The sequence below is a fragment of the Ranitomeya variabilis genome, chromosome 6, assembly GCF_051348905.1.
Source record: "Ranitomeya variabilis isolate aRanVar5 chromosome 6, aRanVar5.hap1, whole genome shotgun sequence".
NCBI classification, from domain to species: Eukaryota; Metazoa; Chordata; class Amphibia; order Anura; family Dendrobatidae; genus Ranitomeya; species Ranitomeya variabilis.
Genome location: NC_135237.1, coordinates 468,794,569 through 468,809,735, shown reverse-complemented (window position 1 = coordinate 468,809,735; position 15,167 = coordinate 468,794,569). Strand labels below are relative to the sequence as shown.

Sequence of the window (15,167 nt, the reverse complement as noted above, 5' to 3'; positions counted from 1 at the left end):
CGCCATGCTTGTTCAGTATGCCTTCAATTTTGACTAAATCCCCAACAGTGTCACCAGCAAAGCACCCACACACCATCACACCTCCTCCTCCATGCTTCACGGTGGGAACCAGGCATGTAGAGTCCATCCGTTCACCTTTTCTGCGTCGCACAAAGACACAGTGGTTGGAACCAAAGATCTAAAATTTGAGCTCATCAGACCAAAGCACAGATTTCCACTGGTCTAATGTCCATTCCTTGTGTTCTTTAGCCCAAACAAGTCTCTTCTGCTTGTTGTCTGTCCTCGGCAGTGATTTCCTAGCAGCTATTTTACCATGAAGGCCTGCTGCACAAAGTCTCCTCTTAACAGTTGTTGTAGAGATGTGTCTGCTGCTAGAACTTTGTGGCATTGACCTGGTCTCTAATCTGAGCTGCTGTTAACCTGCGATTTCTGAGGCTGATGACTTGGATAAATTTATCCTCAGAAGCAGAGGTGACTCTTGGTCTTCCTTTCCTGGGGCGGTCCTCATGTGAGCCAGCTTCTTTGTAGCGCTTGATGGTTTTTGCAACTGCACTTGGGGACACTTTCAAAGTTTGCCCAATTTTTCGGACTGACTGACCTTCATTTCTTAAAGTAGTGATGTCCACTTGTTTTTCTTTACTTAGAATAGAATTTGTATTATGGCAAGAAAAAAGCAGCTAACCGTCTATTCAGTAGGACTATCAGCTGTGTATCCACCAGACTTCAGCACAACACAACTGATGGTCGCAACACCATTTATAAGGCAAGAAATCCCACTTATTAAACCTGACAGGGCACACCTGTGAAGTGAAAAACATTCCTGGTGACTACCTCTTGAAGCTCATCAAGAGAATGCCCAGAGTGTGCAAAGCAGTCATCAAAGCAAAAGGTGGCTACTTTGAAGAACCTAGAATATAAGACATAATTTCAGTTGTTTCACACTTTAAGTATATAATTCCACATATGTTAATTCATAGTTTTGATGCCTTCAGTGTGAATGTACAATTTTCATAGTCATGAAAATACAGAAAAATCTTTAAATGAGAAGGTGTGTCCAAACTTTTGGTCTGTACTGTATTTATTTTCTAATTTTTTTTTTATTGTTTTCTCAAATATTTGAGCCCATGAATCCATTATATGTCCATTTTGCAAGCCGGCGAGAAAATCTCGCCATACGGATGTTGCACGGATGCTTACATGCGAGAAAATTGCATCCTTGCATTGCATACGGATCACTGTTCAGGGAACATTTCTGCTATTCTTGTCCGTGTTAAACGGAATATATATATATATATATATATATATATATATATATATATATATATATATATATATATATATATATATATATATATATATATATATATATATATTGTAATATAATATTTTGTGTGTGACTCCAGCCTAAAGGAGATCCCCTGACATTAAACATAATGGTATTTTACTTACTGATCAGAAGGGGTCTGATTTTCCGGACCTTGCAAAAGAACAGGGGCAGCAGCATTTTTACCCCTCCGCTGCAGCACTGCCATCTATCTGCAGTGTAGGGATGTGCAACACAGCCCTATGTATGTGAACGGAGGAGCTCCCTGTACAGCAGTGCCACTTTGACAGTAAGAATGATGAAGAATTAACCCCATAACTGAGTGTATTTACACCATTGTATAGTTGGGAATATCCCTTTAAAGAAAAAAGGAAGATCTGCAGACTTTTACTCCCCCCCCCCCCCCCCCCCTAATTTTTGCAATCTCTCCCATTGGGAAACAATGTACAGTCTGAGTTATGTCCAATAATACCTTAGAAGGAAGATAGACTTTTCAATGACTGTCCAATAATATGGAAAATCTGATGGTTCAAAACCTGTCCGGTCCCTTTTAGGCTGCATTCATTTATATTTTCAGTTTTAAAGCTGAAGTCTTAAACCGTTTTACTTTTATTCTACTTCCACATATGTAGCAAATATTTTATATGTAAGGATAAAAAATCGATAAACCAGTGGCGCTAGCGTGACAGGGGCCCGTGCTGCAAATAGTGAGACAATACCACCCTGACACAATGTATAAAATCAAATGAAAAAGATATATTTGCGCTCGGATAAGCCCCTTACTACTACCGGTAGTTAATTGACTGATGAGACACGGTTGAGGAACCATGACAGCCTATAATGGTAGTGTGGCAATATAGCATTGGCTGACAGCAAAAGGTTAAAAACGTGCTCTGCCTGTAACCCACGTGGCAGGTAAATATCTGGAATACAGTTTTGGGTGAATCAGGGCACTTGAGTTTTAAGCTAAAAGTACCTGTTTCACAGCGGTGCTGTTCAGATCACTAAATTTTCCGGTGCCGCCATAGAATCCTTCCATGCTGTATGGTCGATAGTTCTGTATTTAGGTTGAAAGACCCCGGGCGCTTATCCGAGCGCAAATATATATGTCTTTTTCATTCAATATTTTATATGTAACCTGCCTGAAATCGGCTGGGCAAGGAGTTCAGCAAGCTGGAAAGCCCTCAAGGCAAATGTTAGGATTTGTTTCAGCCTTGTGGTATTATGCTTTGGGGTAGTGTGGTGCCACCTGCAGGTCACTTTTCCTTACTTCAGTTTTATTAAAATTAACTTGTGCAGGGAAAATTATGTATAACATGGCGCCCACTTGTGGATATGTAAGTAATATGTGGATGATTCAAGTCCTCCATTTACCTCTGCAGCAAGGAGCTTCATTGATGACCATCATGTGCCCTAGTAGAGCGTAGGCAAAAGAGTTGTCATTGTAATCCATGTGCAAGTTAATTTTTTTTTTCTCATTTATTTGCATGTGTTGACCTAAAGTGACCAACACACAGTGTAAAGAGAAAAAAAGTACAAGTGGTAATTGAGGGTTTTCTCTTGCAGTCGGAGGCGTAATGTCCCAGTGACAGCTGTACTGTACTGCCCCCTCCACCGACACTAGAGATGATGGCGTCACTGCTCCTCTCCACTTCTAGACTTGGTTGGCTCAGCTGCAGTTCCATGTGCCAAGGTTGATTCATTACAAAGCCACCGTAAAAAAAAAAAAAAAACAGCCCTTGGAGCCAGATCTAGGTTAGCAGACCTTCTACAAATAGACACTTTCAGCCACCATCTTTTAGCTGCTTTTGTCTCCTTTACTGAGTCCATTCAGATGTCTGGCCATACAGACCTCTCCTTTCTGGGGAAAAAAAAAGTTTTTGAAGTACGGCAACTTTTTAAACCAACAAAGATCACTTACATATTTGCTGTATTGTTTCTTTTTATTGTTGAGGGACATTTGAGCTGCTGCTTGTAGACATCGGGATTGTAGGAGGAAGTGACCTGTGGCTGCCTTCCTATTGGGGAGCTGCATTATTTTGTTTCTAATTTTTCTTATTAGTATTAATAAGAATTGGTCATGGGAGGAATGTGGTTCTCCAGATCTTATGGTTCAGTCCCTCAGGCGCTTGTCCGGAAGGTTTCCAAGTCTTTGGAGGAGGGTATGGACATGAGCGCTCTGCTTTGTGTGGCTTTTCCCCAGAGTTGTGATGACTTGCTGATAATATTTTGAATATTTTAAAGTAAATTCTGTGTAAGAGGTTAATCTTATTTGGGTTGTTATGTATTTTACCAAACAAAAATTTGACTTCCACGAAGGAAATCTTAGTTCTCAGGTCTTGATCCTATGCCTGAGTCTTCTGCAGCCTGGAGATTATGGCTAATATTCCTCCTTCTCTTTCCTGAGACTATGGTATGTATTCCTCCTAATTTTACTGGAGACTATTTATTTATTTTATAAATATTCTTCCTATTATTTCCGTTAATAAGCGTTAATAATGACTTGTACATTTGTGCACCATGTGGTGGTTATATTTATACCCACATGCTCGAGAGGCAATGACGTGTCCATTGCAGCATGGCAGCCAATTGTCAAGCACTGGGCTACACCAACAAGTGTGACTGTAGATATGAGGCTTCAGTAGCGCCCCTGGCCACGGGGCACGATGTCCTCAATGCCGGGCCAACCTGGCCATAGATGTAAGAGTTGATGAATATGACGACATCAGTGGCTTTTTTGCAGTTGACTATGCAGCATGTTGCCACAGTGAGAGAGGGATGAAGGACAACAAGAAACTGTTCAATGTTATCTTGATCTCTAAACGTAAAGTGTTCCTCTAATTATAAGTGAGGAATCGTATGCTGCTTGGATCGCTATAAACTCTTACTCTGCCATGTAGTAAATCAGCTCAATTGCAAAGTGTAAAAGTATGCTTAAGGATTGTCCCCCCCCCATGCTGAATACATTCTTAGGCCGGCGTCACACTGGCGAGTTTTACGGACGTATGAGCGCAGAAAATACACCCGTAAAATACGCATAACACAGGGCCCAATGATTCTCTATGTCCCAGCTCCTATCTGCCGTATTTTACTGATCCGTATTATACGGTCTTGTACGGCCGTACAAAATCGCAGCATGCTGCGTTTGTCACCGTATTGCGCAAAAAAAATCGCCAATGGAAGTCTATGGGGGCGAGAAAAATACGGATTACACACGGACCTGCAGTGTGACTTGCGAGAAATACGCAGCGGTGTTCTATAAAAAAGCCGGTAATTCAATTGCCGGCTTTTCATTTCTCCTTCCCAAACCCGACATATGAGACATGGTTTACATACAGTAAACCATCTCATATCCCTTTTTTTTTGCATATTCCACACTACTTAGTAGTGTGTATGTGCAAAATTTGGGCACTGTAGCTTGTAAAATAAAGGGTTAAATGGCGGAAAAAATTGGCGTGGGCTCCCGCGCAATTTTCTCCGCCAGAGTGGTAAAGCCAGTGACTGAGGGCAGATATTAATAGCCTAGAGAGGGTCCATAGTTATTGGCCCCCCCTGGCTACAAACATCTGCCCCCAGCCACCCCAGAAAAGGCACATCTGGAAGATGCGCCTATTCTGGCACTTGGCCTCTTTCTTCCCATTCCCGTGTAGCGGTGGGATATGGGGTAATGAAGGTTAATGTCACCTTGCTATTGTAAGGTGACATTAAGCCAGATTAATAATGGAGAGGCGTCAATTATGACACCTATCCATTATTAATCCAATAGTACGAAATGGTTAATAAAACACACACACATTATTTACAAAGTATTTTAATGAAATAAAGACACATGTTGTTGTAATATTTTATTATACTGGTAATCCACCTGAAGACCATCGTCCTGAAACAAAGTTAAAAAAACAAACAACAATATTCCATACCTTCCGTCGTTATGTCCCACGATGTAAATCCATCTGAAGGGGTTAAATCATTTTACAGCCAGGAGCTGTGCTAAAGCACTCGCTCCTGTCTGTAAAACCCCGGGTACTGAATGGAAAGCAGGGTGACCTGTAGTTACCTTGAGTCGCGGTGATGCGCCCTCTGCTGGATGTCCTCATATGAACTCGAGCGTGGGAACTTTTCCAAGGCTCCAGTTCATGAGGACATCCAGCAGAGGGCACATCACCGCAACTCAAGGTAACTACAGGTCACCCTGCTTTCCATTCAGTACCCGGGGTTTTACAGGCAGGAGCGAGTGCTTTAGCACAGCTCCTGGCTGTAAAATGATTTAACCCCTTCAGATGTATTTACATCGCGGGACATAACGACGGAAGGTATGGAATATTGTTTGTTTTTTTAACTTTGTTTCAGGACGATGGTCTTCAGGTGGATTAAGAGTCTAATAAAATATTACAACATGTGTCTTTATTTCATTAAAATACTTTGTAATAATGTGTGTGTTTTATTAACCATTTCGTACTATTGGATTAATAATGGATAGGTGTCATAATTGACGCCTCTCCATTATTAACCTGGCTTAATGTCACCTTACAATAGCAAGGTGACATTAACCCTTCATTACCCCATATCCCACCGCTACACGGGAGTGGGAAGAGAGTGGCCAAGTGCCAGAATAGGCGCATCTTCCAGATGTGCCTTTTCTGGGGTGGCTGGGGGCAGATGTTTGTAGCCAGGGAGGCCAATAACCATGGACCCTCTCTAGGCTATTAATATCTGCCCTCAGTCACTGGCTTTACCACTCTGGCGGAGAAAATTGCGCGGGAGCCCACGCCAATTTTTTCCGCGATTTAACCCTTTATTTTACAAGCTACAGTGCCCAAATTTTGCACATACACACTACTAACAGTAGTGTGGAATATGCAAAAAAAGGGATATGAGATGGTTTACTGTATGTAAACCATGTCTCATATCCTGTCGGGTTTGGGAAGGAGAAACGAAAAGCCGGCAATTGAATTACTGGCTTTTCTGCTATATCGCGCTGAAGTAAATCTAAGTAAGTATGTATGTATGTATGTATGTATGTATGTATGTATGTATGTATCTATCCAAAAAGCCATTAGATGTCGGTTTTGCAAGCCTGCGAGAAAATATCGCAGTACGGATTACATACGGAGGATGCCATGTGCAAAATACACTGACACACCCTGCCTACGGATGACATACGGATCACTATTTTGGGGACTTTTCTGCGTATTTTGGCCGTAAAAAACGGACCGTATTTACATACGCTGAGTGTGACGCCGGCCTTAAGAGGCTTTTACTTCCATGTGCCATGACTTTATTATCAGGGAGGGATCTATATTGTACACTGCGACGCCCTTCAGCCCCCCAACACACCAGGGAATTGTAAGTGGCCATATGACTTTGTTTAGAGCCGTGCTGTAGCTCCCTGCACAGCGGGTGGACTGGGCACCGCCATACAGTAGGGGACACATTCATGGGTTTGGTGGCAGGCCCCTTTATATTTTCAGAACAGTAATCTTCTGTAGAAATGTAAATTGACTATATTTGGGTATACAAATGATTGTTCTGTAAAAGACCCTGCTTTTGGGTGAAATTCATCTTTTTCTGTTGGACATCACTTTCGGTAACATGCCGGCCATTACTTGTCCGATTGAACGTATGTGGCCACTTTGAACATTAGCGAGAGCATCGGATGCAATATGGTAATGACAGTCTGCTGCGAGCGGGAGCAGAGTGTCCGTGCCCTGTGCTCCAACCTTCTCGCATGTGACCATCTGAAGTTAATCTCTTCATCTTCTCCAATGTCAGTCTTGGCGTATATTGGACTGCACTCAGATGACAGTGCAGTCTGATGTTTTGCACATGCCCTTAAACTTGATTGGGTGCGCGCCATGCAATATATGCTGCGAATATGAATATATATACACTCACTGGCCACTTTATTAGGTACACCTGTCCAACTTCTTGTTAACACTTAATTTCTAATCAGCCAATCACATGGCGGCAACTCAGTGCATTTAGGCATGTAGACATGGTCAAGACAATCTCCTGCAGTTCAAACCGAGCATCAGTATGGGGAAGAAAGGTGATTTGAGTGCCTTTGAACGTGGCATGGTTGTTGGTGCCAGAAGGGCTGGTCTGAGTATTTCAGAAACTGCTGATCTACTGGGATTTTCACACACAACCATCTCTAGGGTTTACAGAGAATGGTCCGAAAAAGAAAAAAAATCCAGTGAGCGGCAGTTCTGTGGGCGGAAATGCCTTGTTGATGCCAGAGGTCAGAGGAGAATGGGCAGACTGGTTCGAGCTGATAGAAAGGCAACAGTGACTCAAATCGCCACCCGTTACAACCAAGGTAGGCCTAAGAGCATCTCTGAACGCACAGTGCGTCGAACTTTGAGGCAGATGGGCTACAGCAGCAGAAGACCACACCGGGTACCACTCCTTTCAGCTAAGAACAGGAAACTGAGGCTACAATTTGCACAAGCTCATCGAAATTGGACAGTAGAAGATTGGAAAAACGTTGCTTGGTCTGATGAGTCTCCGATTTCTGCTGCGACATTCGGATGGTAGGGTCAGAATTTGGCGTAAACAACATGAAATCTTTGGGATGTGGTGGAACGGGAGATTCGCATCAGGGATGTGCAGCCGACAAATCTGCGGCAACTGTGTGATGCCATCATGTCAATATGGACCAAAATCTCTGAGGAATGCTACCAGCACCTTGTTGAATCTATGCCACGAAGAATTGAGGCAGTTCTGAAGGCAAAAGGGGTCCAACCCGTTACTAGCATGGTGTACCTAATAAAGTGGCCAGTGAGTGTGTGTGTATGTGTGTGTGTATATATATATATATATATGTGTGTATATATATATATATATATATCAGTGAGACATCTATATATGTATATTTATATTTAATGCAGCGCTAGGTAGCATAAAAGCCGCTAATTCAATTGCCGGCTTTTGCTCTCTTTCACAAACCCGACAGGATATGAGACATGGCTTACATATAGTAAACCATCTCATATCCCTTTTTTTTTTTTGCATATTGCACACTACTAATGTTAGTAGTGTGTATGTGCAAAATTTGGCCGCTGTAGCTGCTAAAATAAAGGGTTAAATGGCGGAAAAAATTGGAGTGGGCTCCCGCGCAATTTTCTCCGCCAGAGTGGTAAAGCCAGTGACTGAGGGCAGATACGGTATTAATAGCCTAGAGAGGGTCCATGGTTATTGCCCCCCCCCCCCCGGCTAAAAACATCTGCCCCCAGCCACCCCAGAAAAGGCACATCTGGAAGATGCGCCTATTCTGGCACTTGGCCACTCTCTTCCCATTCCCGTGTAGCGGTGGGATATGGGGTAATGAAGGGTTAATGTCACCTTGCTATTGTAAGGTGACATTAAGCCAGGTTAATAATGGAGAGGCGTCAATTATGACACCTATCCATTATTAATCCAATTGTATCAAAGGGTTAAAAAAACACACACATTATTAAAAAGTATTTTAATGAAATAAACACACAGGTTGTTGTAATATTTTATTGCTCTCTCAATCCACCTGAAGACCCTCGCTTGGAAAAATAATAAACCAACAATATACATACCTTCCGTAGATCTGTGACGTCCCACGATGTAAATCCATCTGAAGGGGTTAAAATATTTTACAGGCAGGAGCTCTGCTATAATGCAGCTGTGCTCGTGCCTGTAAAACCCAGGGAATGAAGGTAATGTAGGTCAATGACCTATAGTTACCTTCAGTCGCGGTGAGGCGCCCCCTGCTGGATGTCCTCATATGATGTCGAGCGTGGGAAAAAGTTCCCAGGCTGCAGTTCATAAGGACATCCAGCAGAGGGCGCCTCACCACGACTGAAGGTAACTATAGGTCATTGACCTTCATTACCTTCAGGTCTTCAGGTGGATTGAGAGAGCAATAAAATATTACAACAACCTGTGTGTTTATTTCATTAAAATACTTTTTAATAATGTGTGTTTTTTTAACCCTCTCATACAATTGGATTAATAATGGATAGGTGTCATAATTGACGCCTCTCCATTATTAATCTGGCTTAATGTCACCTTACAATAGCAAGGTGACATTAACCCTTCATTACCCCATATCCCACCGCTACACGGGAATGGGAAGAGAGTGGCCAAGTGCCAGAATAGGCGCATCTTACAGATGTGCCTTTTCTGGGGTGGCTGGGGGCAGATGTTTTTAGCCAGGGGGGGCCAATAACCATGGACCCTCTCTAGGCTATTAATATCTGCCCTCAGTCACTGGCTTTACCACTCTGGCGGAGAAAATTGCGCGGGAGCCCACGACAATTTTTTCCGCCATTTAACCCTTTATTTTAGCAGCTACAGCAGCCAAATTTTGCACATACACACTAACATTAGTAGTGTGCAATATGCAAAAAAAAAGGGATATGAGATGGTTTACTGTATGTAAGCCATGTCTCATATCCTGTCGGGTTTGTGAAGGAGAGAGCAAAAGCCGGCAATTGAATTAGCGGCTTTGTTATAGAACAGCGCTGCATTAAATATACTGATTATATATATATATATATATATATATATATATATATATATATATATATATATATATATATATATATATATATATATATATATATATATATATATATATATAATTTTACACATTCTGTGTGTATATATCTATTCTATTCTAACCTGTCAGTGTGATTTTACTGTACACAGCACTGATTTGCCGGCTTTTCAATCGGACAGCAATACGGATGTCATACGGATGTTGCGATAAAAAAATCGCATGACACTCGCACGATTTTCCTCCGTTTTTTCGGTCCTTTTATCGAACCATTTTTTCTCTCGCAAGTGGAAAGGGGCCCTTACTCTTTCTATTGTGTGCGGCAATCCCACAGGCCCGTGCAATGATTTCCACACTTGAGCTACACGCTCTGCTGCGCTGTATTACTATTAGCTGGAGAGCGTTTGATTCTCCTAAAGGTACCTTCACACTAAACGACTTTGCAGCGATATCGCTAGCGATCCGTGACGTTGCAGCGTCCTGGATAGCGATATCGTTGTGTTTGACACGCAGCAGCAATCTGGATCCTGCTGTGATATCGCTGATCGTTGCTGAAAGTTCAGAACTTTATTTGGTCGTCAGATCGGCGTGTATCGTTGTTTGACAGCAAAAGCAACGATGCCAGCGATGTTTTACAATGGTAACCAGGGTAAATATCGGGTTACTAAGCGCAGGGCTGCACTTAGTATCCCGATATTTACCCTGGTTACCATTGTAAAAAAAAAAAAAAACACTACATACTCACCCTCTGATGTCTGTCACGTCCCCCGGCGTCCGCTCTGCTGCTCAGAGCTTCCTGCACTGAATGTGTCAGTGCCGGCCGGAAAGCAAAGCACAGCGGTGCGTCACTGCTCTGCTTTAGGGCCGGCGCTTACACAGTGCAGGGAAGCGGACGCCGGGGGACGCGAATGTAAGTATATAGTTTGTTTTTTTACGTTTACACTGGTAACCAGGGTAAACATCGGGTTACTAAGCGCGGCCCTGCGCTTAGTAACCCGATGGTTACCCTGGTTACCCGGGGACTTCGGCATCGTTGGTCGCTGGAGAGCGGTCTGTGTGACAGCTCTCCAGCGACCACACAGCGACGCTGCAGCGATCGGCATCGTTGTCGATATCGCTGCAGTGTCGCTTAGTGTGAAGGTACCTTTAGAGATGTGAAACCTGTAGGAATGGGGACAGACATGTCTATCTCCTATCTTGTTACATTTCTTCCTTGAAGACCTTGATGGCGGGTTCAACCCCTTCCAGTAGGAGATTGTGTAATGATGTGCTAGCTTGGGGAGGACTGACTTGAATTAAAAGGACTGCAATTCTTTAATGAAAATTGAATTTTCTGTTAAACACAATGATCTCTGAATATACAGAGGTGGAAGTCATCGGCACGTGAGCGCTCTGATGATCTGATGGGGCTATAAAGCACCTTTTTTCATAAAGCTTGGAAGGTCACGTGCATGTAGCATGAGGCCACGTGCCCATGATCAGGACACTGGAGCGCATTTTCATTGCATTCAAATCGCTTAATTCTTTTCACGCAGGTAAATGTGATCACTGAACCATGCCGATTCACCGCGTCCAATACATTCTATCAGTGTAATTTCTGTTGCGGAGACTGGCGGTGTCCACGGGTGAGCCGCAGGTGCACATAGACACAGTGGGCATGGGATTTCTAGAAATCCCATCCACTATACTGTAACGTTTGGCCACTGTGTTTTTTACAGTGCATAAATACGCAGCATCTAAACCGCATCAACTCCTGGACATGGGAACGTAGCCTCAGATTAAGCAGATTCTCTCGCAGACCTAGTGCCCATACACACTAGTCACGCATCAACCGAAAAGTAGCTCTCCTCTCCCATACACCTGCACACTGAAGACAGTGGACGAGCATGCATGCCTGCTTCATTGGGGAGAGGGGAACAGGCCCATGACATAACTTCTATGGACTGTAGACTGGCATCTGAACATACATATCTGATCTTGTATCTACATTTGCCGTGTAATCGGAAGTTAATATAAGAGGCTAATCGGTCAGTATTGGTGTAAGGCTACTTGTGTGATGGCAGCTGAGGGACAATAGTGTCATGTGCAAAATGAGCTGGATCTTCGGCAAACTACTTCCCCTCGCCCACACTGTGACCCGTATGGCCAATTACTCAGACCCCGACCTACTGTAGAACCTATTGTGCCCTATATAGTAACATGGAGGACCGTAAAGACTAACGAACCGATAAGAAAAAGAGGGATCCTCCAAACGCAAAATAATGTCTAAAAAAATAATGCTTTTTCTTAAAAAATTATTTTTGAAAAGGACATAATTAAAAGAAAGGAGCTGTCAACACCTACACACAGAAAACGAAAAATAAACTGTGCAGAGGTTATAATAAAAATCACTCCATTTATAGTGGTTTATACATATGGAGCCTGTAAGCTAGTAAATGCCTAATATTGATGATGGAGATGTATGCTGCAGTCCTAATCGCACTAGCAATGCAACATGCATCATAATGAACATCCAAGACAGTAAGGGTTAATGAGCAATAGACAAGGTGCTGAGTGGTTAAGTCTATGTGCACATGTTGCGGATTTGCCCCTCAAATTTTTTGTGCGGATTCTGCATCTCTTGGCAGAAAACACAGGTGCGGATTTGATGTGGTTTTTTTAATGCGGATTTTGTACGGATTTCTTACGTTTTTACCCCTGCGGATTTCTATAATGGAATGGGTACAAAAACGCTGCAGATCCACACAAAAGTGACCTGCTCCTTCTTTTAATCCGCAGCTTTTTTGTGCGGAATTTTCCGTACCATTAGCACAGCATTTTATTTTTTCCATTGATTTCCATTGTACTGTAAATCACTTGTGGATCTGCAGTGTTTCTGCACGGAAAAAAACGCTGCGGATCCGCAGGAAATCTGCAATGTGTGCACATAGCCTAATACATATATGTGATGCTGGAGAGTGTCCCAGGTGAGTGGTGCAGATCAGACAGCTTGGATATTAGAAATAAGGCTGTAATAGCATGACTGCAAACTATCTGCTAGCAGCCAGACCAGGGGCAGTGACACAAATCTGGTTTACTAAGCAGATATCTAAGCCACGCTCAGTATAGGCAGACCGGCATATTTACCAGAGCTCCAACCTGCAACAGTGGACCTCAGGAACCCACGATTCGGCAGTTCTTCCTCAGAATACCCCCCTTCTGAGGAAGATCTACCTCCTGATTCTTGGCAGAACGCTACGGGTGTTTCTAATCAAGGCCTCGCAGAGCTGGGATTTAAGGACAATGGAGATTTGTGGCTGAAGTCCGCGCTGCTGAATAAGATATAGGACCAGGCGAATTTGAAATAAAAGATGGCGTTTATTCAACGTGTTTCAGGGCTCAGATGACTTCTTCCTCAGGACCCATCCACATGTATACAGACAGAGAGGGATTGCCTGTTCTTTTTTTCACATCTGTAAAATGGAGAACGTTGTTACAATCATAGGAATACTAATGAGAATTTTATCTATTTTTGCACGTTAAATTTCTTAACATGTCGTGTGTCATACCATGTGTCAGTTCTATGAACTCTGATGACACGGTTTGTCACGTGGTTTCCTTTGGCGCCCGATTTTAATTTTTGATCTATTTAAATAACAATGCCTCCCTATCTCTGTATACATGTGGTTGTGTCCTGAGGAAGTCGTCATCTGAGCTTGGACACTTGGTGAATAAACACCATCTTTTATTTCACATTTTCTTTGTACCTGATAGTCCTTTGTTGACCCGTGGATCTGCTGCAGCTGATATCTCCACTAGATCTATACACTTAGGTTAGTAGAATCTGAGTGTATTTTTTTCAATATCCACCAGATAAGATCCTATTTGCACTGATCTCCTGCGGTTGTTTCAAGAGCTGGGATTTAACCATGTCCTTCCCAGCTGTGCTACAGTAACATTTTCATGTGTTTCTATATTTTTTTTTTCTTGATGTTGATAACATTATTTATTTCTTCTTCTCTGATGACCCCTGCATGATATTAAAACGTTCTCTTGTCTGTCTTGTTTTCAGAGACGTGGGGCTATATCGTATGACAGCTCTGACCAAACTGCTTTGTACATCCGTATGCTCGGTAAGTATATATTCCTATATAGGAGAACTGCAGTGTCGTGCATAAAGTGTGTGCTTACAGCCATTGGATGTTGGATCTGTCATACGTGTACTCACCTGATCTCTGAGATAAGTGTCATATCCGATGTGTGTGGCTTTAATAACAGCTGTAGGTCTCTTGATCCTTTTGACCTCACCTTCTCCTTCTTAGGCCATGTTCACACTTTGCAGGTTTTACCGCGGATCCGCGGCGATTTTGATGCTGCGGGTCCGCAGCAGTTTCCATAGCGTTTACATTTTACATGTAAACCCTATGGAAACTGCAATCCGCTGTGCACATGCTGCGGGAAAAACCGCGCAGAAACGCAGTGGTTTACATTCCACAGCATTTCACTTCTTTGTGCAGAATCGCTGCGATTCTGCACACATAGGAATGCATTGATCCGCTAACTTCCCGCTTGGGGCTGTGCCCACGATGCGGGAAGTAAGCGGATCATGTGCAGATGGTACCCGGGGTGGAGGAGAGGAGACTCTCCTCCAGGCCCTGGGAACCATATTAGTGTAAAAAAAAAAAGAATAAAAATAAAAAATGCTATACTCACCTCTCAGCGCTGCACGCGGCTGTCCGGTCTCAGTTGCTGTGCGAGCAGGACCTGCGATGACGTCGCGGTCACATGACCGTGACGACGCCGCGGTCACATGACCGTGACGTCACTAAGCTCCTTCTCGGCACAGCATCTTTGGAACCGGACCGCCGCGTGCAGCGCCGAGGAGATCGCAATGTCAGAGGGTAAGTATAACCATTTTTTATTATTTTTTACCTTACTATTGATGCTGCATATTGCTGCATATGCAGCATCAATAGTATAGGAGTAATCCCGCAGCGGAAACCGCAAAACTAACCGCGATAAATCTGCAAGGATAACACAGCGGTTTTGCCCTGCAGATTTATCAAATCCGCTGCGGGAGAACCCGCAGAGGGACGCCGCAAAGTGTGCACATAGCCTTAGGCTTCGCTCTTCTCTCCTTTTCCCACATTGCTTGTTATATAATCTATATAAGATGTTCCTGATGTGCTTTTTTTTATGTATCAAAGATCCACTTCTGATTTTTAGTCTTGGTTGTCACAAAGACCGATAACTGATGACGTCTAGGGGATTTACAGAAGAGCGAAGCCTTGTAGTTTTGGCGTTGGGATTTACTTTTAGTCTTTCTTCAATAGT

At 43.1% G+C, this 15,167-nt stretch overlaps 1 protein-coding gene across 1 annotated transcript in view; it reads left to right on the top strand.

Annotated features, from left to right (window-relative positions):
* Positions 1-15,167, top strand: part of PDE7A (phosphodiesterase 7A) — a 101,204-nt gene that overhangs the window by 37,990 nt on the left and 48,047 nt on the right. Inside the window, exon 2 of the mRNA XM_077270586.1 lies at positions 13,906-13,966. Coding sequence (XP_077126701.1) covers positions 13,906-13,966 — 61 coding nt within the window. The remainder of the gene's footprint in view (positions 1-13,905; positions 13,967-15,167) is intronic.